Source organism: Neopelma chrysocephalum, unplaced genomic scaffold (assembly GCF_003984885.1).
Source record: "Neopelma chrysocephalum unplaced genomic scaffold, ASM398488v2 Primary Assembly neopelma1_97034, whole genome shotgun sequence".
NCBI classification, from domain to species: Eukaryota; Metazoa; Chordata; class Aves; order Passeriformes; family Pipridae; genus Neopelma; species Neopelma chrysocephalum.
Genome location: NW_020925676.1, coordinates 943,667 through 969,972, shown reverse-complemented (window position 1 = coordinate 969,972; position 26,306 = coordinate 943,667). Strand labels below are relative to the sequence as shown.

Here is a 26,306-nt window from a genome sequence, read left to right as displayed (position 1 = left end):
CAAGCAAGCAGCTGTCCGCTGCCTCCCTGCTGGCTGGGGTTAGTCACAGAATCACAGAACCAACCGGGTTGGAAAAGACCTCCGAGATCATCAAGTCCAACCTCTGACTGAACATCACGTTGTCAACTAGACCATGTCATTAAGTGCCACATCCAGTCTCTTCTTAAGCACCTCCAAGGACGGTGACTCCACCACCTTCTTGGGCAGCCCGTGCCAACGCCCCATCATCCTTTCCGTGAAGAATTACATTCTAATGCCTAACATAAACCTCCCTTGGTGCAGCTTAAGACTGTGTCCTCTTGTCTTTGTTAAACTACCACAAAAGCTCATAAAAACAGTGTTTAAGAGCAGGTGAAGCACGTTGCGCTCCCACTGCCCCAGCCACGCTTAGGGCCGCCCCGCGCCCTGGTCCCCTCAATGCTCGGCAGGGTCCCGCCCCTCAGCCGCGATTGGCCGTCTCTCTCCCTCCCGGGCCGCCATTGGCCGGCGCGGGCGCCGCGCGCAGCGCGATTGGCCGAGCGACGGCGGCGGCGGGACGAGCGCGGAGCGGGCCCAGCCCGACGCGCTGGGCCGCCATAAAGGGGCGCCTGCAGCCCCCTGGGCTGCTCCGAGCACTGAGTTCCTCTTCTCTCTCCGTTTCCTCGGGGACGGCGCTGCGGAAACGGCCTGTGTGGTTCTGTGGGAGCAGCCGGTGGGTCGAGTGGACGCCGCGTCCGTGAGGCCGTTGCGGGATACAGGGGGGCCTGGCGGGGCACGCAGGAACACGGTGGGCACGGGCGGGACTGTGTGGCAAAGGAGTTTGAATTTATTCCCTTTCTTTTTTGGACGGTGAGTTTCTTGTTTGGTTGGTTGTCGTGTTTTGCTGTGTTTGGTTTTTCCCCTCACAACACCGTGGCAGTGCCTCAGTGCCTCCAGGAGGAAGGGGGGCCCTGTCGGTGCCCAGGCGACCACGGGCTCGCTGCTGAGGTGCTTCTTGACACCGCCTGGTGAAGCACCTACACTTTACTGGAGGAGAGATGTGCTAAGCCACCCCCAAACTGAGGGTCAGCAAGAACGTGCCTTGGGCCCAGAATTCAAAGGATGTTTGTTAATGGGTACTTTTAGCTGTTGACACCTTTTTTTTTTCCAGACGAGCGAAATTGAATTAACCTGCAGTAACAGGTTAACCCACAGCAGGGTGGGTTTTGAACCTGGAGGAAAGTTGCACCTCCTATTGCACCTTTAAAAGTTCACTTGAGCTGCTTGTCCTCAGCTGTGCTGGCTGCGGTGAGGTCTGTCAAGATACTCTGCATTGCTAATAGGTCTGGCTGGATACTGCTGGTGAATTAACACTTTGAAACATATATTTTGGTTACATAGTGTGTGAGTCTCCAGGATGCACAAAGATGTAAAAAGTTTTTTAAAGTTTATTATAACTTGAAGGCTGAGTACTTTATAGGATGTGTTTGAAAGCTTGGAGACTGCATTTAGGTCATTTTCCCATGCTCTGACATGTTCAGCACTTCATTTTTTCAATATAGTTCTTGATTTGCACTTGTCTGTGCAACTGTGCACAGCTGAGAAGAATGATTTTTGATAGAGTTGCACAAATTCAGTCTAGACAAAAATCAGTATTGTAGCAGTGGACAGTGCTGTCAGACTGTTAGTGTTCTCTTTTAATGCAAAAATGAAGAATGCCTACTTTATAGATTGAAATTTCATTTAGGAGTAGTATGCTTTTTTATAGTTGCGTAAGCAAATTTATGTAATAAAATAAGTTTATTTGCAGCTGAGTCAGACTTGCACAGAATTGATTTCCTCATCTTTCTCACCCATTAAAGCGAGGAAAAAGTCTGGGAAAAAGTTATTCACAAAAATCTTATTTTGAAGTTGCATTAAAATGCAGGATCAGGAAAATTCTTTGAAATAGGCCTGGGTTTTTTTATTTTCTTTGCAATGCAGTGAATTGCAGTGTGGTGTAGGTAATGTGCAGGAGTTCGTGACAGATCAAAGGCTCATCAAAATAAGACATATTTATGAATTATCGCTTTGTTAAACTAGCTATTTCCCCAAAGATGTTTACTTTTGCAAAAGCAGTTTGGCATAGCAAATGAAAAATACTGATATGACATACTGGATTAATTCAACAAAAATTGTTATGGTATATGTCGCAAAAAGTTAAGCTGGTGTTGCTACTGTTTTTACATCTCCCTGGTGGTCCAGAGTAACTTGTAGAGGTGTATTCGTTTTGATTCTTGGCCTCTTAGGAAGGCTTGAAGGAAACCAGAAGTATTATTGTGCTGTACAGCAGAGAATCCCATTGCACTGGGGACATTTTTGGGGCTTGTGTGTTTACAGTATGAGTTGCATTCGTTTGGCATCTGAGGTAGTTGGGGGTGTGGGTGTCATTGAAACTGTCACCATAAAATGTATGGTTCCTTCAAGATTTATCCTAGTATTTCTGCATAATATTTTGAAAAAAGTGTGGGGAATAAATGTGTTATAATTCATTTATTCACTGATACAGTAGTGACCCTTCCCTCTGTTTTAGTGGGTAGTTTGGTAAAGTTCACTGCAGTTGCAATGGTGCTTCAGCAATCTTGTCTGTATGTTTAGTCATGTTTCAACAGGTCCCTAAGGGCTGCTTGGCATTTATTTTTCAATTGGAAAATGTATTTAAAAACTTCAGTTAATACCTTGAAACAATGCTGGAGCTACAGAAACAAGTTTGAATGTGGAATAAGCCGAGGTAAACTTGAACCTCTGGAGGAGGTGTTCTGTTCAGAACATCCATGAGCAGAGGGTGCTTTGACTGTCCCTAAAGGGCACGCTAACCTGAACTGCACACAGTACTTTCCATCAGTGTCTGGAACTTGAGCTTCTGTGCTTTTGATAGCCTGGACTCAAACAAAACACACCATGCAGCTTAACAGGAGTATCCTAAAGCACTTTTAGTAGTGTTGTACGTACATAATGCAGGGACAGTTGTTTGGGTTGTCAAGGTGCAAAATATAGTAGGTCTTTCAAGAACCTTGGTTGTCATGCAGGCCACACCTGGCTGTCTTTGTGGAGCACGGCTATAACTTATTTATATGGGAAATTGAGGTAATTATTGATGAGCTCTTAGTAGTGAGTGGAATACTCTGCAAGGATGACAGCGGATGGCCATGTAAATTGTTAAATGCTCATGTGTCATGGTGGGGAAAAAATATTTAGCAATTCTACTGCCAATGGCATTAATCATTCTGAGTAGTTTTAAAACAGCTTTTCAAATTTGATTATTTCAAGTCTGATGTTTTTATACTAAACCCTTACACAGCATTTCAGGTAACTAAAAATGTGACTGTGGAAGCAGAGAGAATTCCAGCTGGCACACATATATGTGTGTGTCTGTAATGCTTATTAAAACATGACTTGAAAAGGTTGTGGTGGTTCAGATTCCAAAATCCCCTGTGGTTTTTCTGAATTGCTGTGGCATCTCAATATCTCTCTATTAGATGGTAAGTGGGGGGGGGGGAATCCAAGATGATAACAAATTTGAGATTTAAATGATGCCACTAGTTGATGCTATAGAAAAGTATAGTGCAGAGAAACAGTTCTGATCCTGAGGGTGGATTGTGGATGATTGCTCAGGAGATTAGTGATAATCTGTTATACCGAAATGTCCTATCATGTCAGCTTAGTGTCAGAATGTTCCAAAACATTCAAGAGAAGTTTCCATAACCCAGATGAGTTCAAATAATAGCAAGACCTGCCTTCTCTTCTAGAGGCTCTGTAGTCAACTTTATATATTAAATAAGTGTTTGTTCGTTAAGTGTTTGGTGAACCAGACATTTGCAGTTTGGTGATAGCTTAAAAAAATTGTTGAGTAAGATTTTGAGCAGTTCTGTCAGGAATCTGCAACAGTCTTTTGAGGCCTAAAAATTGTCTCCTAGGTAATGGATCTGTAATATGTTTCCATGGTTGTAATAAGTTGCTTTAAGGGAAAAGTAGTAGTTTTTAAAAGGAGATGACAAAAAAAAAAGAAATCAAGTATTTGTACTCACCCAGTAGAATGAGTGCAATTTCATACAGCATTTTGATTGTGTGATCTTTCAGAAATTTAAAAATAAAAAAAGTATGTAAAAGTAATAAAGAAGTTGATCAGTAGATAAATTGTGATTTATGTGAGAATGGGGAAATAGTGATAAGGAGTAATGCTACAGGTTGTATCTTACTCTGCACACCAGTGTGGAGAAAAAAAACCCACACAGATTTTCCCCTCGCCTCATAGATGTGTGACTGTGATTCCAGCCCTGAGAGCAGAATAAATATCCTGTCTTATGGCCTTCACTCCAGTGCAGCTCTGTATGTTGCTATTTGCCAAAACAGAGGGAAGTGTTGACTTGTGTGTAAACTTGTGGTCCTCTGTAATCCTCCACTGCTCTTCTACTTAGCTGGACATTGCTAATTCTTTCCCTATTAGTAATTTGCTCAGTTGTTTATTCCTACCTGTTAATAATAGCCCATGCTTCTCTTTTTGAGGATGATCTTGCTTCTTCACAGATATATTAGAATTGTTTCAGATTCTGTTGCTGAAATTTGTAAGTATTGAAGGCCCATCTGACTTCAGGTGAGCTATCCTGTCTGTCTGTTGGTTCAGAGGCTTTTGTTACTCTTGTATCCAAGGTACAGAATTATGTTTATGAAAGGAAAAGAATGGGTTTTAAGTGGTTAGTGAAGGAGTTGAGAAGATGGGGAAGAACAAAAAGTAGTGGAGAGGAAAGTAAAGGGAGGTGATTGGGTTTCAGTGGGTGAGAATTGGATCCTGTCACCATGTGACTGAGCAGGAAACTCCAGTTGTCCTACATCTGGCTCTGTAAAGTGGAATGGTTTGAGATTTGTATGTAGGATTGTGGTCAAGAAAGTGGATCATTTCTGAATGCTCAAGTTACAGTACTAAGTTGTGAACACCCGTATGCATGCATCTGCTCTAATCTTGAGCATTGTCTTACTTCTGGAAAAACAGTTTGTTTTTTTTTTTCCTTTGAAAGAGGACAAGTTGGTTAGGCAAGTCAGATGGATTGGGTCTAGGTTCTGAGGCTTCCTGTGCTACAGCCTGTAATTTGCTGTCTCTAGGGAGTGGTATTTTTAGTGCAGTGTTTGTACGAGAAGAAGCATTCTACTCTGCATCTATTATTAAGGCAGCGCCTGGGAAAGGCCGGACCTACCTGTTTGCATACTGTGCATCTTAGGAGATGGTCTCTCCTGTTTTTGTTCTTTTTAATCCAGCTCTGGTAATCTAAAATACTTTCCTGCTAATGATCCCTCTGAGGAGTTCAGGTAATTGTAGTACCCTTGTGAAAGGATGGAGGTGTGTGTAGAAGTGAATAACTGGGTTGTGTGCCCTACCTTAGTTATTTAATCACAGGTGCATTGCATCTCTAAGATGGTCAGTTTTGCAGAACTGCATATTGTCAGTGGATATTGAGTGTGTTTTTGAACAGAACTAAGATTCTGAAGGAGGATAGAGCAAAACCCACTTTTAAGGCTGAGTTAGCCTGGAAGAAGTACCTGAGAGAGGATATTGTGTCTCATGAGTTTGATTGCCTGAAAGGTTTCTGGTAAATTGGTGTCTGGATTCAGATGCATAATTGCGGCCCATTTTAAGCATGCAGGCAAATAACTAAATGCATGCATCCTTCTCTTATTTTGAGATATTTTATATCTAGGTAGAAGTTAACCTCTTCTGAAAACCAAATGTGACATCCGTACTTTCATGTGACATCCAGTGATGAAAGCTTTCACTGTGTTGATCCAATAAATCTTCCCCAGGGCAGAAGAATAATAACTGCATGCTGTATCTTCTAAGAACAGCTGAATACAAGATGAGATACTCTGAATGCGTTATTTGGAACAAAAAAAAGTAGTGCATTGCACAGATTTTGCATGCTGTGAGCATCAATTTTTTAAAAATAAAACATTTACATTCAGAGATTTTGACTCTCAAGTGGACATCTGCTTTTGAACAATACTGGTGTTTTAGAGAACAAAATTAAGAATTAGACAACTGTGTTGTATTTTTACCTTGTTTCTTTCAACCAATTGAGGACAGATTTCTGCATTGCTGTTGTGGTTTACTAATCTAACTGCTGTATTCTGCTCTTCAAGTTTGGATGTTGCTGCTTTTTGTCAGCTCCTTCTGGCAGTCTGCTGACCAGCCACATTGTAATCAGTTGAAATTTAAGACTTGTCAGAGCTTGCTTGAATAAAATTACCTTGCTGGTTGACTTAGTAAAGATATTAACTACTGGCTGATTAGTTAAAAAAATTACCATCCTATTTTTCCTGCATTAGTTGCAGAGTGGGGGATTTTTTGTTGTTTGTTTGGGTTTTGTGAAGGTTGGTTGGGTTTTCACCTTTCTAAGGAGTGCTATAGTTAAAACCAAAATTGCCATTTTAGCTTCTGTAGTTTATCATGGGATGGCCAGGTTTGGACAAATACCTGAAAATATCTTCAGGGAAGATTATATGTAATCAGACTACATAGAGCTTCATAGATAAATGAGGAAAAAAGACTAAGATAATTTTTTTTCTGCAAAGGTTCAATGTCTTTCATATGTCTCTGCTCATAGATATTCTCTTTTTAAGGGCAATGAAGAGATTAATTTCACAGCCAGGAAATAAAAAAGCTTTCATATTTTTTTGAAGTTTGTAATACTCTGTATTAATGGTGGCAAAATTTATCTTCCTAGTCTTTAATGTCAACTTTTTAATTTGGTGAGTTTCAAGAACAGAAACTTGCTACTTTGTTAATTCCATATCTAATAAAGATTAAAAGTGACTTAGGGGGACACAAAAAAGCCACTGTACATTTGAAATATCGAACTTCTAATTGCATTTGTACAAGCAATAGCCTTTGGATGTGAACCCTTTTGTTAGATTGTTAACAGCTGATACTACGGCTGTATGAAAATCTATCTTTATTACAACGTTGGCAGCTTTTCCCCACTGTTTTTCCTGTTCCTTTGTACTATTTAACCCATATTTTCTTGGTAAAAGGAGTAAGTTCCAATAATATAAAAAACTGCTGTAAGAAGAAGCTGTTATATGGCAATGCTTTCTGTGGCTATTCCTGAGCACGCTACCTAGTATTAAGAATAAAGCTTTCTCCCTGAGATTTGGGCCTTTTGTTTTAGAAAGTGTGATGTGATTAATTATACTATCTGGTCACAAAGTTAAGCTATCTAGGGCTGCCTGAATTGTTCTGAATAATCTGAAGGATTTTCCATTATAGTGCTTGCAAATCTTTTCTGAAAGCTGATACATTTTGTGTCAGATTTATGTGTAGATGTGCAAAAAAAAAAAGTTTGACATCTGGACTTGGTCTTTAAATTTTTTTTGTAAAGTGTCTGGTATTTACTACAAATGTGTTAAGGTGGAGGTAAGATCAGTGTTTACCAATATTATTTTGTGTCAATGAAGACTGTTACATGCTTGTATAACATGCAGGCCCAGAGCACTTCTTAATAATTGTATTTTTGGTAAAGCTCAAGACTTTAGAGAAATGGAAAATTCCTTCCTAAAAAAAGTACAGCAGAGTTTTAGGGAAGAGGGAAATTACAAAGCCATATTGTTGTCTAATGAGTACCTGTCTTTTTCTTTCCTTTATAATCTCACGTAGCAATGGGCCAGGCAGCTGCCAAACCTGCAGGCCCAAAACCTGCAGGAATATATCAGACTATTACGGGTAGAAGATGTGGAAGAAGACATGCCTGTGTTGGCTTTAGACCACTTTCAAATAGTCAAGATGGAGATGCACATAAACCCAATGAAGACTGCAAACAAATAGACTTGGAGGATGTTCAGGAAGAGAGTTCTTTATGTATGTACATGTCTTTGTGTATGTGCTTTTTAGTTGCAAACTGGGATGCTTGTGGGTGGAGGAGGAAGGCACATAGAGAAATGTGGAGGGAAGAGAACAGCCACTTAAATAATGTGTAAAGTATGTTGCATATGTCTTTATTTTGCCTTCATACTAAATTTCATTTTACAAAGTATAGTCTAATCTAGGCTGTGTGATTTTGCCTGAATGAGTTAATGCATTCTAACAAACTAGATACCAATGTATAATTCAAATTATTTTGTCTTCATATCAAATTAGAAATCACATTTGGAAGGGAATGCCTATTCTAACCTTCTTTTTGGAACTAGGCTACAAAATATTTGATGTATCAAGACCAGGATGTTCTGTCGTTGTCAGACCTACTGTAAATATATTGGGAATTAGTTTAAGCCTATAAAAAAGATCTTTAAAAGTTGTTTTTTGTTTGTTTGTACCAGTTAGACTACTTCCCTTTCCTGTTTAATGAATATTGGATGCTAGTATTTCCCAAAATATCTTCTTTGACTTCAAAATATCTTCTGAATATTAACTTAATAGAGGAATACAGAACGGCTTCTTGGATTAGAAATATAGTCCCATTTCTCTGGCTGAGGTTTTCAGCAAAAAAACCCCCCACATTTGATATAACCTCAGATCTTTCGAAGTGCCTGGGGAAAAAGGACTTGGGAGTGCTGGTTGACACCAGCTAAATGTGAGCCAGCAATGCCCAGGTGGCCATGGAACCCTGGCCTGCATCAGCAATAGTGTGGGAGCAGGAACAGGGAAGTGACTGTCCCCCTGTGCTGGACACTGGTGAGGCACCTTGAGTGCTATGTCCAGATTTGGACCTCTCACTATAAAAAGGACACTGAGGTGTTGGAACTACGTCCAGAGAAGTGCAGCGGAGCTGGGAAGGGTCTGGAGCACAAGTCTGAGGAGCAGCTGAGGGAGCTGAGGGTGTTTAGTCTGGAGAAAAGGAGGGTCAGGAGGGACCGTCTCACTCTCTACAACTATCTCAGAGGAGGTTGTAGTAAGGTGGGTGTGGGTCTCTTCTGCCAAATAACAAGGAATAGGACAAGATGAAATGGCCTCAGGTTGTACCAGGGGAGGTTTAGGTCAGATATTAGGGAAAATTTCATCACCAGAGAGTTTGTAAAGAATTGGAACAGGCTGCCCAGAAAAGTGATGGAGTCAGCAATTCCTGGTGAGGAATGCTGGAGGTATTTAAAAGGTGTGCATACATGGTGCTTAGGAACACAGTCTGGTGGTGGACTTGGCAGTGGTAGATTTATGGTTGGACTCAATGATCTTAGAGGTCTTTTCCAACCTGACTGATTTTGGGATTCTACAGAGTAGAGTTTTTTCCTCCTTCCTTTATAGACTATTTTGAACTATTTTCTTCTAATTTTTTTTTATAATAGCATAGTGCTAGTTTAGCTTTGTCACATGCCCCTTTCTTATAGTCTTGTGTGATGTAGATTGTCTTGGGGTGGTTTTAATTTTTTGTAATTTGTATATTTTTACTGTTGTCTGTGCTTCTTACATTTTCTACACTTTCATCGAGTCAAAGGTTTATCTCCTGTAAGGAAGTGTTGACATTTATGGAGACCTTCCTACTGTCTCTGTATAATGCTACCACTTTCTTGTTTCAGTTACACAGACACGAGCATACAGTTATTTTAGGGGCCACTAGAAATATGCAGTTTAAAGGTGTATTATCTCCTTGTTCTTAATACAGTTGCTCTGTATGTAAATTAGACTAACTACAAAATGCCTTTCCTTTACATTTCCTTGTGTGTGTTACAACTCTTCAGATTTATCTTTGAGAAACATTTTGGATTGATTTACTTTCTTTACCTGAACTGGGTTACATTTTTCCCCAGTTGATAACTTATTTTTGTGTGGGTAGGTATTACCTAAAATGCTGCATATTTCCTTCCTAATTGGCATGACTGTGCTGGTTTAAAGGTAAACCAGCAGGGGAAATGAACCCAACTCAAAGGAGAGATTATAAATCAGAATAACAATTTAATAAAATAATACAATAAATACGATTATACAGACAAACAATTGGTTTTAACCCACAAAATCCAAATGTATAACCCAGCACCCTGGGGCATGAACAGAGTGGTGTTCATTGGGCCCCCTGAGTCCAAAGTAAAAGGAGAGGGAAAAACCTGTTGGTGAGAGTGCTGTTGCAGTCTGGTCAAGAGTGGTGATTGCAGTCCGGTCGAGAGTGGTGGTCACAGTCCTTCTCTGGATCCCACGAGTGGTTAAAAAAGTCCCAAGACTCCAAGATTATATATATCCTCCGGTTCAGGCAGGAATGCCCAGTACCTCCCTCAGGGCAGGGAGTTCCACAATGAGTGTGAGCACAGGAGCATCCTCCTATCTCACAGGCCTCTTAACACCCAGTTTATAGCCTGAGGAGTCAGGCGTTCTCTGGGCAGAGGGTGTAAATGGTCTATTGATAACAGTTTCTGGGAAATGGCATGGAAGGCTATAAAATACACAGTTTTGGGTTACACCCATACAGTGATGAACTGGTCCCAGCTGTTCTAACTAGGACAATGAAATTTTATATAGAATTGTAGTATCATTGAATATCCTGAGTTGGAAGGGGACCCACAAGGATCATCGGAGTTCAACTCCTGGCCCTTCACAGGTCATTCCAAGAATCACATAATAGAGAGTATTGTCCAAATGCTTCTTGAACTGTAAGGCTTGGTGCTTTGACCACTTCCTTGGGGAGCCTATTCCAGTGCTCAATCACCCTCTGGGTAAAGCAACTTTTTTCCTGATATCCAGCCTAACGCTCCCCTGACACAATGTCAGGCCATTCCCTCGGGTCCTGTCACTGGTCACCACAGAGAAGAGATCAGTGCCTGCCCCTCCTCTTCACCTTGGGAGAAAGCTGCAGACTGCAGTGAGGTCTTCCTTCAGTCTTCTCTTCTCCAGGCTGAACAGACCAAGTGCCCTCAGCTGCTCCTCATATGAAGGTACCTCTAGACCCTCACTATGTATATGGCCCTCCTTTGGACAGTATTGTGATGCCCAAAACTGCCACAATATTCCAGGTGAGACTGCCCCAGTTCAGAGCAGAGCAGGACAATCCCCTCCCTCACCTGGCTGGTGATGCTTTGCCTGATACCCCCAGGACACAGTTGGCCTTCCTGGCTGCCAGGGCACTGCTAACTCATATTCAACTTGCCATTGACCAGGACCTCTAAGTCCCTTTCCATAGGGCTGCTTTCCAGCATCTCATTAAATCTCACATTTAGTATCATCCACAAACTTACTTGATGTACCTTTGAGTTGTGATTCCAAGTTGTTTATGAAGATGTGGAAGAGCACTGGCCCTGGAATGGAGCCCCACTAGTGACAAGTCACCAGTCTGATGTCACCCCATTCACTATAACCCTTTGTACTTTGTGCCTCACCCATCAGCCAGTTGCTTACCCCCACACAATGTGTACGTCCAGCTGTGAGCTGGGAATTTTGTCCAGAAGAATCATCTGAGAGACAGTATTGAAAGCTTTACTGCTTGCAATCAAAAAACTGCATCAACTGGCTTCTCTTGATCCAGTAGGTGGGTTACCTTGTCACAAAAGGAAATTAGGTTTGTCCAGCAGGACATTCCCCTCATGAAGCTGTGCTGGCTGTAACCAATGGCTACATTGTCATTCAAATGTTTATCAACACATCCTGGAATCATATTCTCCATAATTTTACCAGTCAGAGTGAGACTGACAGGCCTGTAGTTTCCAGGGTCATCCCTCCTGCCCTTCTTGAAAATTGGGAAATTGTTTGCCAGCTTCCAGTTGACTGGAGTATCCCTGTGATTCCCAAAAACATTAAAAAATGGTTGAGAGAGGCCTTGTGATGACATCAACCAGCTCTTCGATTATCCTTGGATGAATCCTATCAGCCCCTTATAGATTTACAGAGATCCAGCTGGAGCAAGCAGCAGATCCCACACAAGCTCAGGGTCAACTGGGAGTTTATTGCTCTCACAGTCATGGTCCTCCAGCTCAGGGCACTGGACCTCCTTAGCCCATCATTGCTGTTGAAGACGGAGGCAAAGAAAGATTTAAATGCTTTTGCCTTGTTTATGTCCCTGTCTGTGAGGTGACCATCCTCATCCTGAAACATGCCGATGTTATTTCTGCACTGCCTTTTGCTCTTGCTGTATTTAAAAGAGCTGTTTTTATTGTCCCTTGCATTTCTTCCCAGCTTCAACTCCAGCTGAGCTCTGGCCACTTGAATTTTCTCCCTACAGTGACGAGCAGCCTCTCTGTATTCCTCCCACGTTACCCAACCTTTCTTCCACTGGCCATACACCTTCTTTTTTTGCTTCAGCTTCAGAAGAAGATCCTTGCTCAGCCAAACCAGCCTTCTGCTTCCCCTGCCTGACTTCAGGCATCTTGGAATTGCCTGTTTCTGTACCCTTAGGAGGTGGTGCTTAAAGAGTGACCAGCACTGCTGGACTCTAGCACCTTCAGAGGCATTTTCCTAGGGAACCTCACTAACTTGTTTCCTGAGCAGCCTGGAGTCTATTTCCCTCCTGTCCAGGGTTGAAGTTTTGCTGGCACTTTTCTTTCTGTCACCTGAGATTTTACACTGGATCATGTTGTGTTTGCTGTGGCCAAGATGGCTGCCAGTCTCCACTCATGAGACCCTTTCTGTTAACAAGCAACAGCTCAAGGAGGGCACCTTTCCTAGTCAGCCCTTTAGTACCTGTACCATGAACTTATCATCCAGGTGTCTAAAGAATCTAGGAAACTGGAAGATGGGTAGAAGGAGATATCCTTGGAAATATTAAAAATATGACTGGATTTGGTCCTTGGTAACCTACTATACGTGAATCTGAGCAAGTGGACTGGAGTGGACTGGATGATCTCCAGAGGGGCCTGCCTGCCAGCCTTGGCTGTTAGCGGTTTAGTAAAGGAGCTTCAAGATTTTAATTAGATAAAATGTAGTGATACAGTATTACTTCCTGGAAGGCAGACTCCTAGTGCTGAGGGGCATAGCTCTCATAAGATTCCAGTGCCATGAATTCACCAACCTAGTAATGGATAAACTGTTTAGATGAGACTTTTTTTTTTTTCTAATTTTTTTAAGGTCTTGTAGTTATGTTTCTAAACCCCTAAATATTGACTTAAAGTACTTTCAAGTTATGCAAACCAATTTATTTCAAAAATAGATTGGACAATTGCGTTGGATAGGAGTTTACAAATTAATTGAACAAAAGATTGATTTTGTAGTTGCAGCAGTATACATGTTTTTACTTTTTTAAACTCTTGTTGCTAAATTTGATGTTTATTGTCCCTTTATGCAAGAGGTGTTCTAGTGTCATATAACTAAACTGCATTTTGATGAGGCAACTATTAACTGCAATATAACATTCAACCCTGCTATTATTTTCTTATGTGGAGTTACACTCAAAACTGCACATACAAAATACAGTGCTCTTAGTATGTAATTTATAGTACCAATATGTGGCTTTATCTGAGTGTGGCAGAAGGCACAGTTTAGCCAGTTAATGAATTAATAGTCCAATATGGAGAGAAATGGTTTTTTGAGTTTTCCTGTTATCTTATAATTCCCTTCTTTATAAACGGTGTAAAAATTCTGCTTATGAACATATTCCTTTAATACTGTTTTTTCCTATCACATCCTGAGCTGGTACTGTATAATTTAGGTCTATTTCTGTAGGCTTAGTTTGTATAAAAGAGAAAGGAAATGTATTAGTGAAGAATGACTGCATCTCTGATAAATGTTTCTGTCTATCATTTTGTGCTCGGTCCTAGTAAATTTTCCCTTCTTTTTATTCAGCAGTTGTTGTAGATGAGAATATTTCTGTTGGTTTTGATTATTCCAATGCATTTTTTCTTACAGCTTTCTCTGAAAGTTCCAGACCACTGGTTCAAGTTCCTCCTGCTCTATTAGATAAGCCTTTGTCAGAAAATGCTGGAACTAGAGAATTCATTTGCCAAAATGTATCAAGCCAAGCTTCTGAAGCGAATACACCGCTATTTTCTGTAGTCTGTACTGGTCCAGAAGGCAATCAGATCTCACAGAATTTTATGAATCCTGATGAAAATTCTGAGGACTTAGCAGAAAACACGTCTGGAAGACATAATGATTTGAATGGTAAGAATGGAATTGCTTTTGTAAACATCGACTCTTATGAGCCAGATAGCAGTGACGGAGAGGAAGATGATGCTCAAGACAAATGCTCTTTGGTAAAAGAAGCAGCATGTCTCATTCAGGGACGACTAGATAACATACTTTCTCAGTGTGAAAAAGACGTGGAGTGTCTTATGGACTTACAGTCACGACTATCTGCTCTCAACCACAGTGTTTCTAGAGAAAATTGTGAAGGAGCAGGACCAATGCCCTTGGCATGTCCAAACAACAGGGCATTTATATCCACTGAAGATCAAGCTATACCAAAAAGTAACCTGAGTGGTACCAGTTGTGAAACACAGCTGATAAATCATATACTGGATGTTGGAATTGGAACCCCTGTTGCTGATGTACTAAATGTCAGTGATGGAAAGGCTGACCAAGAAAAGTCATCTGAGCCAGTAGTGAGACCTAAAATTAGAACACGAAATACTGCAAACCAGCTGGAGACAGAAAAGCAACTCCCTAATGATGAAGAGGAAAAACCACTTTCCTCTTCCTGGAAGAGAATTGGAGTTGCTGATGGCCAGCAATGCCATCCTGAGTGTCCCTTGAGAGACAGCAAAGAGATAAGTTCTGGTGTTTTCTTTCTCTCAAGAGTGTACAGTGATCAAAAGAACACAGAAAGAGACCTAGGAAAAAATGCAGCAGCTCAAAACCAAAAAAATGTTCCAGATGATAGCAGTTTTTGGGATGAGTTTGAAGACTGCAACAGATACTTCTTAATGTCCCATGAAGATGAAGACAGGTAAAATTTCAGTTTTATATCGTTTTTAGTGTTGAATCTTTTGTGTAAATCATGTGCAAAACTGAATAATATGTTAGCAAATGGGACATGAAAACTTGAGACGTTTCAGAATATGATCAGATAACAAGATACCAACATTTCCTTTCAGTTCTTCTTTACTCTTCTGGTCATGTAAAAAGCCTTTCCTTATATCTAGGGTTAGAGCATCTTACCACTACGGAATATTAGTTGTTTGTTTTTATTTTCACTGAGCAGATGGCGGGTAGAGAGGGAAAGCCTTGTTCAGCGTGGTTTTAACAAATGATGGGTCTTTGAAAGTTCCCTTCAAGAGTTAGTCTTTACAGAACTTGGTTTTTTTGCCATCAAATCTCAGTATTCTGCATGGCAGCCTATATATGTTCTTCTCTCCAGCCCTTTGAAAGAAATTGTTCTTCCTTGTAATATCTGAAGAATAACTTGATAGGGTTGCTTATATCCCTTTTTTAATGGAAATTCTTCAGACTAATAGGAGTTTCCAAAGTACAGAAATTTGCCTAATCTTACAGTATGCTTAGATAATATTTTTTAAATATATATTAAAAAACTTGACCAAACAAAATAAATCCAAAACAAACAACAAAACTTTCAATCCAAAACCAGACAAAGAACCAAATAAACAAAGGGTTCTAAGATGTTAGTATTCAGCTTTAGTTGGTGCAATTTCAGATGCATTAGACTACCTATCAGAATTTCATAATAGATGTGGTTTCTGTTGTAAAGTAATCCATTAAAGTAGCCCAAAGTTAGTGAATATTCTTATTTCCATCACTTTTCTTAGTCATCAAAATTGTGATAGAAAAACATATTCCTGCCTCAAATTAAAATTCTTAAATATAATCTGTGGAACTTCTTTATTCTTGTAATACTTACAGAGTATAATGTGCAGTTTTTTGGAACTACTTAGATACTATGGAAGTTCTTAGATAGAACTTTTATTGGCAGGTACTTGTAATATGAGATATAAGGAGGGTTAATTTAAAGTGAGTTTGTGAGGTAACATTAATACACCTAAACATGCTGGGTTTAGCAGATTGAAAACTGAGCTGTGGGTATTGTGTATTGCCATATAAAATGTGCTCTATTAAGCATGTTTGCTATTCACATATTTGTTTTCTCTAACTTTTTGAAGTGACATGGTTAGTTGACTATATTTTGAATTTCAGCAGGTGTTAACTGTCACTGTATTGAGTGAACCTTCTAAGTGGCATTACAAATGGTAGCAGTAGTTCACCTTTCTGGAGATTCTGCTACCATTATGATTTTAGCTGCCCACAACTTGTTATTTACTACCCTTTTCCATGTGGTGGCTGAGCAAATTGTCTTTGAAAAAACTCCCTGCCATTCATCTGTTTGGGCTAATGAATTGTATAATTTGTAGAGAGTCATCCGTTGTATCTTTCTATGGTTGAAAGGAAAGGATCATTCTGTATGGCTTATATGTTGTGAGAGCTTTTACTTTAAGTTTGTTTGGCTAAGAGGCAAGGTTGACTTTGTTTATTATTTGTTAATCAAGCACTGGTGTTCTCAGTGTCACTGCTGCTGTTTCTGTGTTCTGGGAGAAAGATGTGTATAGTGGGTCTGGGTTTCTGTTCTTGTTTCATGTGTTCTGCAAATGTGGAGGGGGAAGAACAAAACATTTTTGCAAAGTAGGATGGGCAGAGTTCTTGATTTTTTTTTTTTCCTTACAGAGTAGTTGTTTTTTTAATCTGTTCTTTATGTATACCTGACTTTTAATACATCTATAAATAGCACAAAATTAATTTCTCCTAGAAAAAAAAAAATCATCTATATTGAGCGCAGTGTTGACAGAAAGGTAGAAAATCACAGAACGTTTATTTTGTTTCCCCTAAAGCAGTGTTTAAATTCATGCCCTGTTGCCTTGTTTAAATGGCAGCTCAGAATGCAGCGATGGAGAATGGGCTACGGCTGTGCCTAGCTGTTTGACTACTGTGGAACAAGAGCAGTCCTCAAGCGAAGAGAGCTGGGAGACTCTCCCAGGCAGGGAGGAATGTGAAGTGCAGAGCATCAGCTGTGATGTAAAAGAAGAGAACACAAACTGCGGTTTCCAAGAAAGGTATGGCTTTATTTCATATGGCTGACTTCCTGTAGCTTCTGAGTTCAACACCAAAAGGGTTATCCCCATGCCATTACACCAAGTGACATCTATTCTAAAAGCAGTTACTATACTAGCAGCAATCATTAAAACAATTTGAGTAGTTGTGTGTATTTCAAATCAGGGAAAAAATGGCATTTCATGGAAACAATTCTGTTTAATGAAAGATAGAGAAATAATGAGGGCATTGGCATGTAGTGTCTATATGTTTTAATAGATTTGATATAGTGACTTTAGAAAGCCAGATTAGGAAAATTAATTGTTAAATGTTATATAAAAATCTTCTGCCACCGCTTAGTACTCCTTGAAAAGCACTTGTTTAACTCTTTGCTTTATCAATTCTCCTATTCCACTGCTGCTCCCTGTTTTCTGCAGCCCTATCAATGATTCAAGTAAACTTGAATTACTTGCTTGCTGTATTTCATATAATTTATTTATTTTTCTGGTCATTCAGTGCTTTATAAATTGTAGGTGCAAGTCAAAATTTGTAGCTATATAGAGCCAAGGAAAGTGTTTGGTTTTGTTTTTTAACTTAAGCATCTAATATTGACTTTTGCTTGTGTCTTTACAAAGCAAAAAAAACACACCTAAGTGGTGTTTCAGCTTCTTCCACTCTTGACAGCACCTGTTGCCAAGCAGTTCACTTTGCTGTTAATTCTTTTTTAGTATTGGTATCCCTTGAGGTTTGGAGAATTAGTGTGACTTTATGAAAACTTTACAGATACCATCTCTTTCAGAATAACAACAATGCAGCTGTGTAATCTTTAGCTTTCTTTGATGTGAACAGCCTGCAAATATACATAGTTTTAGTGTGATTCCTGTTTATTTGCCCATTTATAAGGAAAATGGGACTCACAGCCCTGTGGCTGTAAATAAACATCCAGGTGACTTGTGCTCCTCTAGAATATCCAGGAATGAGATCATACTTTCTCCTTATGCAGATAGGAAATACCTTATGTAGTACCTTATGCAGGTACTACTTTTCTTGCAAATAGTACCTCTTTGCATTGTATTCAGGCCAAGCTTTGCAATGAAACTGTTCCAAGATGTCAAGACAGTTTTTCTTTTTGATAAATAAGAAAATATTTAGTACCAAATTTATTAGCCCTGGCAGGGCTGTACTGCTGGGCTTGAGCATTAGACAAATAACTTTGCTGTAGAACCATGGGTGTTACTAGATTCTGACTCTGGAGCTGATACCACTGGGAGTTTATTGAATTTTTATGGCAAACCCTAAATTTTTAATCTGGGACTCTGCTGTCTGGGAAACAGACTCTTTAGTCTTTGTAGTATGTTTAGCTACTGTTGTTCACAGTAAATTCTCTTAGCTTTTTAGTTTTACCTTTTCATTTATTTATTTGTAGGGAGGAAGGTGAGATTCTTTGGTCACAGTACCGAGAAGAAGTAGAAAGTAGCAGTGATGAGGAAAATGATCCAGTTAATGATTTCATGCATCCTGCATTCTTCCCGTTCAATGGAAGTAACAACTTTGAAGATGACTCCAGTGTGAGTGAAGACCTGGATGTGGAGTGGAGGTATGCATTTGATAGTTGTCTGCCATAATTTCAGAGTTTTTGTAGTTGCTATTTGACTTTTTATGTAAGATGTCAGAAGTACTTATGGCTATCAGTATGCAGTTGCTTCAAAGGCTTATAATCTCAGGATTAAGGTTTAAAGTACTTCAAGTGCTAGGTGTCTTCTAATGAGAGAAAAAGGATGTAGATTTGCTAAATCAGTCTGTGATTTGAGAAAATTCTGGTGCCTTAAATATTCAGAGGATGGTTGTACCTTTTCAATTAATTTTCAAGATGGTAAGTATAATTAATTTTCAAGTGGAAGTATAACAAAAGTAAAGCAACATAAATGTAATCAGCATTCAATCAGCCCTGTTTTATAATTGGTCTTTTCCTCCTTTGAAACTGATGTAGGTTAGACATCATAAGCCTATTTTATTTCTCTTTGAAATGCCATGCAATTACCTCATATTATCATAATTTTGAATGCTTCACTCAATTTTGTCATTAGATTGCTGAAGAATATTGCAGAATATTTATTACAAAAATGCTGCAAATACCGGGAGTAAAGTGATTTGAGGCACGTTCACAGCCTAATCCTAGAAAGTGTTCGTTTTAAAGTAAGAGTGAGCTAGACAGAGTGCTTTCCAGTAAGAGAATTAACACTTGCTCTCTTCTGCTTATTAAAATATAAACTACAGTCCAGACATACCAAAAACACTGGTATTTTCTCCTTGAGAAGTTACATTGTGGAAAGGCACAGTGGGGACTAAGTAATGCATGAGAGTCCAAATTAGAAGTAAGGCATATGTTCTTGCAATGCCAGGCAGTAAGCCAGCAAAGGAGTACTATGATAGGGAGAGAAGCTGGCTTTTAAATGTTGGAGGTTAGCCTTGGTAAGCTTCCTAATTACTAAAAATAGGAAGGAAGATGTTAATGGTCTGTTAAGTTTCTTCGGTTGAACATATGCAGATCCGCACATGATTTTGCTTGTTTCAAGGTTTGATTTCTGATTGTTGAAAACAGAACTCAAAGGAGCTGCCACAGACTCAACACTGAAGCAGGGAAAACAGTGTGAGGGGGAAGTAATTACAGAGAGCAACCACTATGCACTGACCACAACCCCCATTCCCTGTCTCTCTGCCCTGCTCAGGGTAGGGGAACATAGAGGAGTCAAGAATGAAGGAGCCAAGTTGAGCTTGGAAATAAAAAGAGGGCTAAGGGGAAGGTGTTCTAGTTTTTGTCTTTGCTTCTCACCATCAAAATCCATTTCTTCTGGCAATAAATTCATAGAATTGTAGAGCGGCCTAAGTTGAAATGAACATAAAAAGACCATCTGGTTCAACCTTTCAATTAAATTAAGGTTTTTCCTAAGATGGGTCTGTTTTGCCTGTGGTGGTGTTTTATGACTGATCAGCCTGTGTTTATCTTGACCCATGAGCTTTTAATCTTATTTACATGAATGTCCAGTTGAGGTAGGGGAGTGGGAGATCAGCTGACTGGGTATCTGGCAGGTAATTAACAGGTGATGTGCAGTAAATTGATGTACCCGGCCCTCATGTTGCTACTGTTTACTTTGAAATTAAGACCGTGTTTCCTAACTCATGTTTTTCAGAACACTTGATGAGTTTGAAGTCCTAGGACTTGCTCTAAATATTCCTTACGTGGACCCACAAGTTCTCACATTTGTGGCACTAGAGGGACGCTTAGAAGCTGTGGAGGTATTCAGATATTTTCTGTGGTTTTATACTAGTGATGTTGTGACATAAATGTTTATTATGGAATCCTGTTTCTACATGATCTGAAATCCAGGACAATCGGGGAAAAAATTGCTTTCCTGTGTTAGCTTGAGCTTTCAGGTCTACAAATCTGCAAATAAATGTTGGAAGTTCTTTTAAATTATGTACTACAAGAAGTCATTGATCAGTGCCCGCTCCTTTTAGAATATGTATTTATTTCTTCTTAAAGGAAAAAAGTTACTGATTTCTACCAGTATAAACATATGCCATTTAATTTACTCTAATAAATTTTACCAAATTCTATACATAGCAAAGGAAGGCTTATGCTTTGATATGTACCTGTGAGTTGTCCTACCTTTTTTTTATTTGCAAGAGTACATTTGGATGTATCATATTTTTGTATATCAGTAGAAGACTTTTCTGTATTTGACCGTCTTGACTCCATGTGTTTTAAATAAAGAAAATCCCACAGTAACAAACAAAAAACCCCAATCAGAAAAACAAACCACCCAAAAGAAAAAAAAAAGCCTTTTACCTTGTTCTAATCCCATTTGATCTGTCTAATTTTGGACAGACTAGAGCATTTATTATCAAGAACCAGCATGGTTATAATCTTTGTCTTTTCTGTGTTACCTGTGTTGGTCAATGTCAGAGTGAATATAGAGCTACCTGAAATCCAGTTTGGTGCAGTGCTACAATTCTTGCACTGCCAGAAATCTCTCCTGCAGGGTATTTGTCAAAATAAGAGTTAAGTGCTGTGTAGACATACAGTATGGTGTTACAACAACTGAATTGAATGTTTTGTGGTTGAGATAAGTTTAGGGCAGCAAGGGGCAATTTGACTACTAGCACCTACTGTAAAGGTTTGAACAGGGCAGGCTGTATGTCAATGTGTGCCTGCAGACAAAATACCAAGGGCACTTTGAAATGCTTTCTAAAGCTGGCAGACAGTGGAAAAATCACAGATAATGGTTTTTTGCTTTTTCCATGGATATCTGCAAAATCAACTATTTTGTGAATAACCTTCGTGGTACTTTCCAGGGGGGTGGAAGGGCTGTTCCCTGAAGCTGGCAGGCATGCAATTTCCAGGTATTGTGCATCCCCCAGGGTATATGGGAGGTCATCATCATTTATGATCAAGCACCATAGGTTCTTCTCCAGCTGTGCAGGATCTTGTTAGCATTACTCACCTGGAGACACTTCAGAACAGCTTGTTAATGGGGAGAAGGTGTGTTGATATCCTTATTGTTTAAGCAGTATTTTGAAGTTGTATAGAGAAAATTCTTGTCTCTTTCATAGCTGCTGGTTCTCACTACATCAAAAAACCCCAGAACTACAGAAACAGTTGACCTTCTCCTTTGCGCCAAAGCAAGAGGATCTCTGTAGACAGGGGAAACTTAATCCCATCTTTTTTATTTTTTTTAATCTATATGTTAACACTAGAAGAGGAGACTGAGTTTATTGTGACTGAGTTTTTCTTTCTCATTCTTGTGTAACATCACCCTAATTACTCTGTCAGAATAAAACTGTGCAGTCTTGTCAGGCTGACCTGTAAGTGTGATCCTAGGTGGTTCTGTGCATGGCTGGCTGAGAACCTGCTGTAATTTTGCTTGTGTCACTGGGAATAGAGTGTCACTGAACACTGACAGATGACTACAAAGATAGTTATTCTATGGTACCTGTGGTACAGGTCACTGTGATTATTGGATGAGAGGGAAAGATGATGATTTGTGCTTGAAATTAGCATTTAAGGGTCAAACTTTATGGTGGGCATAGAAGTCTGGCATATTTGGAATTAGCAAAAAGAAATGGTAACTCAGTAGTAAAAGGAACAGTTGTACTGATTATGACCAAATGGACAACACAGGTTTTGAGTAAGAATTCTGAATATTCCCTTCAAATCTCAAGCAGAATATAGAGCAGTATGAAGATGGTTACTAAAAATTGTTCAGAAAACATGAGCAATGTAATTTACTGTAGCTATGAAACACTTGAAAGGGATATGACACAAAGCATCCAAAATTTAAGTGTATCCTCACTGGAGGGAAAAGAGCGGGGCAGATCTGCCTCCATTAGTTGTGACATTTGGAGGGGAGAAGTAATGAACACATTAGATACTTGTTTTGAAAAACTATGTTCCGTAAGACTCTGGGTTCCTAAAATTTAATAAAATATGTGTGGTTTTTTTTATTCCATTTCTTTTAAAGAAATTGTGTAGCTGAGAGTGTCTGATTTACTTCATTAGCAGTATAGAACAGGTTGGTTGTCTCTGCAGCATCAGCGACTTTATGAGTGTTTCCTGTGCCAGTTCACAGATGTGAGAAGCTCAAACCCCTGTAGGCTGTAGCACTCTTTGTTTTTAACAGAACAATGTCCAGTATTTTGTTAGTGGTACATAGAGAAGTAAACAGTCACACAAATAATAAGAGGAAGGAAATAAATGTATTTTGAAGATACAAAGTTATCTTATAAAAATTGTAAAACAACTGCTTTGCTGTGCTTTGTTTTTGAAGATGTGATTTTAAGCATCAGAGTCATTGTGAGGCTTTGTGTCTATGATGTTTCTTTTGTATAGGTTTCCAAAGCAAGCAATACAGTGTTTTCTGTCGGAGAATACTAATACTGGATGTAGACAGAGAGGTTTGACACATCAGTAATATTGCATCCCTCTGTCTGCCTAGGATCCTATCTAATTTTTCCACCTGTGATAGTTAATCTAATTAAGCATAGTATTTTTACCAACAGCTTATTCTCAGATCATTGCAGTTGTAGCAAAAAAAATTACAAAAACTAAAATCATCTTAACATTACTAACATAGTGTTGTTTGCTGTAGCAGAATTGAATGTTTTATTGGAGCAGTGTACCTGTTTTGCAGGGGGACTTGCATACTGCAGTAGGGATAACTGTCCCAGGATTTCCTTTATATTGTCAGATTTCTAGATCTTATACTTCTTACTAAGGAGTTTTGTGGCCATTAGAGTGAATAATTTTCAGGCTGATTAGAGCAGTAAGTAGTTGTACCTGAGGGGTATGACTACTTCATTCAGCATAGGAACCCAGTGCTTCTGTGTTCTTGGCTCTTCAGTTTCAGTATGTTTGCTCTTCAAACAGGTATATCTAGTATATTTTTCAGCAAATAAAACCAAATGTTCTGAGTTCTCTGATTTCATCTTTTTTTTCCTACTGGATATCCTTTCAGTGTCTTACAGGGTTGAATGTATGATGTAGCCTTGGAGTCTTAAAGATTTTGTATGGTGAAAAATTTAAATTCAAACCAAAGTTACTTCAGAGCATTGTCTGTCTTAAGATGAGAAACATCTATATGGATGCTGGGGTTTTATTTCTGGAAGCTTAAATTGGTAGTGTAGCTAAAGTACTTAATATTTTTGTTCGTGCCTGAGTAATTCAACAGTTAAAACCAGGAAACGCATTAATGAGGCATTTATTTTCAGAAAGCAAAATGCAGGGACAGTTTTATATTGGCAAAATGTATTACATTTTCAACTTACTGCTGTTTCTGTAATGTTATAAAATTAACAAATGTTTATTAGAGATAAGGTTGTGAATGTCCTCATACTCTAAGAAGGCTTAAAAAAAGAGGCATTACTGTTTTGACCTTCAGTTTCATCTCATTCTTTACAAAAATAGAAATGATGTAGTGGCTAGTTTGACAGACATAACTTCTATTTAAGAAAGTAATACTATTAGAATTGGATTCCTTTTCCTACTTGTTTGTTTTTATATGAAATGTTACACTTGTGAGTAAGAGAACTTGGTCTCTGCTCACCCCTTTCAGGCTGCTCTGGCACAGTTGGAGTCTCTTGCCTTTGATGTTGAACAGACTCGTCCACCAGCTACTAAGGAAACCATAGATTGTCTGCCAGTGGTTCTCATCACAGGTGACTACAGTGATTTGGAAAAATTATGGAAAAAGTAGTTTCCACAAAGTTTGTAAGAACAACTTTCTGTAATATCACAATACTTAAACATGATTACTGCCAATGCTGTTTTAAAAGCTTTTGAACCTTGAATCAGACTGAGTATAATTTTGATCAGTTTGGAAAACTAATCTTTACTAGTGATAGTGTGACTTGTATTTTGTACCCATTAGTGATACTGTTGATAATATATGAATTTTAATTTGAGCTCATCTTAGATACAAAACAAGATAATAATGCTTTTTCTTCATCATTGGTTTAGGTCAAGATCAGAGTTGTACGATCTGTTGCAGTGAATATGTGAGAGGTGAATACGTGGCAGAGCTACCCTGTCATCATTTGTTTCACAAATCTTGTGTAACTCCTTGGTTGCAGAGAGTAAGTACTAAAGGATTGGTGGGGGGGGTTGTAGGGGTTTTGTGTTTTCTTCTGGGGAGGAGCAACTTTTAACTTTTGAAAATGATGGTGGAATTGGGATGAAATACCAAGAAACAACTGGCTGTTACATTTATGCATTATGGAAGCAAATTCTAGTGGAAGTGAGGAGAGAAATTTATATCTGTACTTACCTGAAGGGCAATTTCTTGAATAGAGGGGATATTTTTGTGAGAAAAATGTTTTGCTTTTAGTAAGAATGAAAGACATGGTTGAGTTGTTTTGGTACAAGAAAACCTTTCTTTACTGTATTCCTACGTCGAAGTAAAGATGATGGTTTGATATTCTCTGAGATGAGCAGTTCTCTGTCTTGCCACAATATCAGGCCCATTTATGATGTAGGGCTGACAGGAGAAATACTGAAAGGCTTATAGATTAATTTTTTTAAATTATATTTAGTAATTTCATATTGTATAATTTCATTTTCATAACCTGTAATCAGTTTCCTTCAAATGTTTTAAAAAGGCTTGCATCACATTGAAGCTAGACTAAAAGAACTGTAATTAATGAATTGGTATGTTTTTTTTCCTTGGACTTGCACTCTCCTTTATGTGCAGTGTGAGTCTGGACTTGCTAGTTCTCAGTCTACAGCATAACACATCATTTTCTCAAGAGCATAAGAGAAAGGTTAATTGATCGCACTAGGGAGGTCCTATCAGAAGACCTCTAGCATGGAGGGTTGGTAGGTTTAGTTGCTGCCTTTATAATTTTTTTTTCCTTGATAATGTTGATTTGATTACCACCTTGATTTTGCTTGTTTTACATGTCTTGCCTTTTCTCTGCTCTCATAGTAAACTGCTCTTCCTGAAAACTAGGACTTATTTTTAATCCTTGCCTCAGAAAAAAAAATACCACATGTAAAATCAATGCTTTGCAGGAGAACTTGGAGAAAATCCAATGCATTTTCTGTGTAACTGGTGTAAAAGCAAAACAAGTCTTCTGAGTTTATCTCTCTTGGCTCAGGTAGCTATCCAGTCAAATTTGAGTTTAAGACAGTGCTGTTGTGAAGACAGTAAATACTTCATAAATAATAACTTTAGCTTTTCAGTGAAATTGAATGCAAACTGTGCAAATGACCTGGTATTTTTTTCTCTTTTTATAGTCGGGAACATGTCCAGTTTGTCGTCATGTGCTTGCTCCTGTGCTTCCTGAAGCAGCTGATGACACTTATCGTTAACTGATTGATGATTCAGTATCTTCTGCTCACAATGCTACAGGATCTTCAATCTAGGGTCTGAAATAAAATCTGCCACCAAGTGCAAATTTTGCCTGTTTAATTATAATGTGAAAACAATTCTGTATAAAATATTAACATAGAATCATAGAACAGCTTGGGTGGGAAGGCACCTCAAAGATCATCCTGTTTCAACTCCCCTGCCACGGACAGGGACACCTTTCACTTGACCAGGTTGCTTTGAGCTCCATTCAGTTTGACATTAACGGATGGGGTGTCCACAGCTTCTGTGGGCAACCTCTTCCAGTGCCTCACCACTCTCACAGCAAAGAACTTCCTCCTAACATCTAACCTAAACCTGCTCTCTTTCAGTTTGAAGCCATTCCCCCTTGTCCTGTCACTACATGCTGTTGTAAATAGTCTCTCTCCATCCTTCTTGTGGGCTCCCTTCAGGTACTGGAAGGCCAAATTGAGTCACCCCAAATGTTCAGCCTTTTCTTCTCCAGGCTGAACAATCCCACTTCTCTCAGCCTTTCCTCAGAGGGGAGGTGCTTCATCCCTCTAATTATCTTC

The 26,306-nt window shown here is 39.1% G+C and overlaps 1 protein-coding gene across 5 annotated transcripts; it reads left to right on the top strand.

Moving 5' to 3' along the window:
- The first annotated feature begins 529 nt into the window (after positions 1–529).
- Positions 530–26,031, top strand: PJA2 (praja ring finger ubiquitin ligase 2). 5 transcript variants are annotated; one of them, XM_027671191.1, is made up of 10 exons: positions 530–691; positions 7,643–7,843; positions 13,742–13,921; positions 13,952–14,780; positions 16,714–16,893; positions 18,297–18,467; positions 20,062–20,167; positions 23,983–24,085; positions 24,387–24,502; positions 25,662–26,031. In XM_027671191.1, exons 2-10 carry the CDS (start codon positions 7,645–7,647, stop codon positions 25,734–25,736), a joined length of 1,959 nt encoding a protein of 652 aa, XP_027526992.1. In that variant the 5' UTR covers positions 530–691; positions 7,643–7,644; the 3' UTR covers positions 25,737–26,031. The 5 variants fall into 5 exon arrangements, with proteins under 5 accessions (XP_027526992.1, XP_027526989.1, XP_027526988.1 ...); XM_027671188.1 differs by adding an exon at positions 4,525–4,591 and having other exon boundaries at positions 13,742–14,780; XM_027671187.1 differs by having other exon boundaries at positions 13,742–14,780.
- Positions 26,032–26,306: the final 275 nt, after the last annotated feature.